Source organism: Otolemur garnettii, unplaced genomic scaffold (assembly GCF_000181295.1).
Source record: "Otolemur garnettii isolate 467f Iridium unplaced genomic scaffold, OtoGar3 scaffold00020, whole genome shotgun sequence".
NCBI lineage: Eukaryota > Metazoa > Chordata > Mammalia > Primates > Galagidae > Otolemur > Otolemur garnettii.
Window position 1 is genome coordinate 2,122,175 of NW_003852415.1, and position 4,299 is coordinate 2,126,473.

General features: G+C 50.9%; 1 protein-coding gene across 1 annotated transcript in view; it reads left to right on the plus strand.

Annotated features, from left to right (window-relative positions):
* The window catches only part of BATF (basic leucine zipper ATF-like transcription factor), a 29,929-nt gene that overhangs the window by 4,861 nt on the left and 20,769 nt on the right, over positions 1-4,299 (plus strand). The window contains exons 2-3 of the mRNA XM_003786925.3: positions 1,282-1,419; positions 3,877-3,981. Of these exons, the coding sequence (XP_003786973.3) occupies positions 1,333-1,419; positions 3,877-3,981 (192 nt within the window). The 5' untranslated portion in view covers positions 1,282-1,332. The remainder of the gene's footprint in view (positions 1-1,281; positions 1,420-3,876; positions 3,982-4,299) is intronic.

The window sequence follows — 4,299 nt, forward strand, 5'->3', positions numbered from 1 at the left end:
CAGCTATTTTTTTTTTTTTTTTTTGCAGTTTGGCCAGGGCCAGGTTTGAACTCGCCACCCTAAATATATGGGGCTGGCGCCCTGTCCACTGAGCCACAGGCACTGCCCCAGAGTGCCTTTTGAAAGAGCCAAAGTGCCCAGGTAAGAGTTGAAGTGCAAACAGAAAGCACTGGTGACAGACTCGTGGCTGGGCTCGGAGTACACCGCAAGTAACAGCCAGCTCAGGCAGCACACTTCACAGTCTGCTCAGGCATTCTAGTCTGTGTTCTAGTGTATTCCTTGCAACAGCTCTAAGAGGGAGGCAGGGCAACTTTTATCATCCTCCATCCTCCATCGAGGGGGAGAGCTCCAGTGAGTTGCCCAAGGCCACGAAATGATAGAGCCAGGATTTAAATCAAGTGCAGTGCTTGTTTTGCTAGTTTTTACTGTTCTTCCCATTCTGGGCTCTGACCTGGTGATCTCGAATCATAAAGACTTAAAGCCCACCCTGTACTCCTGAAAGACCCTCAGAATAGCCGGCTTCTTTTCTCTAAAAAGAATAAAGCCCCAGGTGACAAATGAGCTTTTAGAGGAGGGATTCCAGGGCCTTCCCGGTGGCTTTGGCTCTCCCACCACCTCTCCTGCTCCACAGCGGGAAGGAGCATGCCCTTGGGCCACCTTCCTCCCAGGGCACCTGGGGCAGGCTGCAATGGTCCTGGCTGCACTGTTTGGGCAGTGGGGAAAGCCCAATATAGAAAAAAAGATGGGCAGCTGCTTTCAGTTGAAAACCAGAAAGAAATCCCAGTCTCACTGCTTTATTTTGGTTTAAAAATCGAGTCTTGTGACAATGGAAACTTTTTCCCAGTTCTCCTCGTCTCGGCCCATGTTGACTTGCTAATTCTGGCTGGGGATTTTCCCTGCCTGAGCTGTTTTTCTCTTTTATCTTCATCAATTGAAGAGAGCTGCTCTGCCTTTTAAACTGTCGGAAGGTATCTGGGGTTTTGTTGTATTTTTTTTTTCTTTCACATAATTCTGTAGGTCTTTTCCCAGATATGTATTTTCTCTCAAACTAACTTCTAACTTGTTGAAGTTTCCGCCCATGTGACTTCCAGTGTGAGTTACCAGAAACCACAAAAGAGAGAGAGCGCGCAAGCCCCAGAGAGAGCGACATGTCCCTGTGGGGAGCAGTCCCCCTGCACCCCAGAGCAAGAAGGAGGACGCAGGGGTCAGAGGGGGTGGCCACAGGGCAGGCAGAGGAGGCAGCTGTGGAGGGTGGTGGGCTGGTGGCCCCGGAGCAGCCAGGAAGGGAGACCAGCTGGTGACAAAGAGAGCCCAGAGGTGCTGGGACTGTGTATGAGAGCCCGGAAGATTTCAGCCATGCCTCACAGCTCCGACAGCAGCGACTCCAGCTTCAGCCGCTCTCCCCCTCCTGGCAAACAGGTAGAGTCCTCCTTTCTCTCTCTCCTACCTTCTGAATCTTCTCGGGGGGCAGGAAGAGTGGCAGGCTTCCTCGTCCTGCTCAGAGAGCTGAGGAGCGAGGAAGTGGCTTGTGGCATGAGCACGTTATTAGGCTTAAGACGCGTCATTTGCAGTGAAGCTGTGCATTTTGGTGGAGACCCTCATCCTTCCACCCATTCTGCCAGAGCCCCTTTTCCTGTCCCCCTGCTGATGGTGCCCATCGCCTCTGCCTCACCGGGATTACCACCCCATGAAGCTTTCTAAGAAGCAAAGAGACTGAACATCAAAGAACTCAGAGGAGAGGGTCTCCTGCTCTCCAAGGCAGAAGAAACAGGAGAGGAGGCGTTCCAAGTGGACTGGTGGTTTACGCACACCCAATCCTAGATGTGTGGTTTCTCAGGACAGAGCCAGAAAAAAGGGGTCAAGGAAAAATTAAAAAGAAAAAAAGGCAAGTTAGGGGGGAAGAGGAGCACCTCGCTGGCACAGGGGGTCCATCTGTGGGGGCACTGCCTCTGTCACTAGCACAGCCAGCAGGGAAGGATGCGAGAGCTGCAGCCAATACCTCTTTCCCCTGTGGCTTCTGGACTCTCGTCCAGAAGGAAATTAATGAGAAAGTGGCTCTGGAAACTTGTTGGAGACACATGCTCGTAGTTTCTCTGAGCCCTGGGGAAACCAGAGAGATTGAGGTAGGAATTCTGGAGGCATTTAGAGTCCAAACTTCAACTTCCAAGTCAAAACTTTTTAGCTTCAGGGTTGTCGAAAAGTGATGGCCAGCTGCAGTGGCCCACACCTGCAATCCTACCACTGGGAGGCAGAGGGGGAAGGATCACTTGAACTCAGGAGTTCAAGACCAGCCTGAGAAGGAGTGAGACTCCCATATCTATTGAAAACAGAAAAATTACCTGGGCATGGGGTAGGGAGAGGGAGAGAGAGAGAGAGACTTAAAGAATAAAAGAAAGAAAGAAAGAAAAGAATCACCCTGACTACCTCTGCTTCTGGGGCTTTCTCTTCACCACACTTTTCACATCTCTTGCTATAGGGGGGCCTATTCTTGCTCATCCAACATGTATCAGCGGATTAAAATCTTCTCCACCTATATGGCTTAAAAACTGCATTCTTTCCTTAGCGCAGATGTCTAGAAGGTCTTTCAAAATGCTGCAGCCAAAGTAAAAATATAAGCCTCTAAAATAGCGTCTATCATAAGCATCTAACTGAGCAGCAGGTTGGAAGCGGTGGGTATGGAGAGAGACCTCTAGAGGGCAGACGACGTGGTCCCCTGCTCAAGATGGTATCAGGGTGGCTCTGAATGCCTGGAGTTTGTGCTCTTCTTAGGAAGGAAATTACTCATGGCTTCCATGGTAACCTGGTGCCCCATCCCCCTTAGAGGACAAACACTTCCTTCCTATCTAACCCAATGCCTTCCTTCTGCAATGTCCTGGAAGTATTGGACACGTTGGTGAGCTCGGTGAGCCTTGCCCTAGGATCTGTGCCCCTCTCGCCTGAGGGGGACGTGAGAGGGAACAGGGCAGGAGTTGCAAATACTATACTTATTTGGCAGCATCTGAGGCAGTGCTGGAGTTAACCTCTGTTCAAGCAAAGGGCATATCCACCTATGGGGTGAAATTAGAGAACACCCCATGAACCCTCATGCTCCCAAGCACCCACCTACCACCCACCAAATCCAGGCTACCTCTGCCATTAACATTGTTCTTCTTGGCATCTAGTTTTTACTAGGTGCTGTGCTTGGGGCCATGCAAGGTGGCTGAGCACAACGAAGCAAGCGAAGGCAGGCAGGTCTGGGAAGGGCCCTCAGCTCAGGACGCAGCAGAAGACCTCATCGGGTACAAAGCAGCAATGTGGCTCACGGAGGGGGGATCTTGGAAAGGCACCAGACTTGGCACAGATGATGCAACACCCCCAGATGACCGTGAGCCTCTGGGCAAGCCTTACAGCCTCAGTTAAAATTGAACAATGATACCAGCTTCATGGCATCAGGGAATCAAACAGGAGTCCCACTGAAAGAGACGTTATGCAGAAGCTGGCACATAGAAGGTGCTCAACAAGGTTTTGAGAAAAAGCAAATGGCTAAAAGAATAGCAAGAAGATTCTAGGCCAAAAAGTGAGAGGGTGAGGGTGGAGCAGCCCCGAGGAAAAGAGGTGATAAACACACTTCATCACCTTAACCATTTTTGCTGAATGTGGCCCCCTTGAGGCCTCAAGACCCCTTGTCTTTTTCCTGTAGATTTTGGTCAAAAAAAAGTCATAGAGACCTGAGGATGTATAACGGCCTGGGGAACAGCTCTCCTCCGGCTGAGGGCTTTTGGTAAATGAAGAGAGGACAGGGAAGGATGGCTGGCCAGAGACCCGCACTGCGAGAGCCCGCTTCAACTCAGAAGGGAGGAGCACACTGGCCTAACTCTCCTCATCTCTGCTTCCCAGGACTCCTCCGATGATGTGAGAAAAGTTCAGAGAAGAGAGAAAAATCGCATTGCCGCCCAGAAGAGCCGGCAGAGGCAGACACAGAAAGCCGATACCCTGCACTTGGTGAGTGCGCAGCTCTTTCTCCATCCTCTTAAGCCTGACGCTTTGTTCCCCAGTATCGGGGACCCTCAGACCACAGCTTTGATTCTGGTCGCATGGGGATGTGGAGTGAGGTGGAGTAATGAGGTTCTCCTACGAGTACATTAGGAAGGTTCTGTAGCAGGGAATGGGCCAGAAGGCTAAACAGAGAAATAAGCCTTTCTAACCCAGGAAAGGCTCAAGGGTTGAGGATGGGAAGCCCAGAGGCTGAGTGGAAGGCAGAACTACCTGCCCCGGGAGCAGGGCAGCTGGAGAGAGCTGTATCTTTTTTTTTTTTTTTTT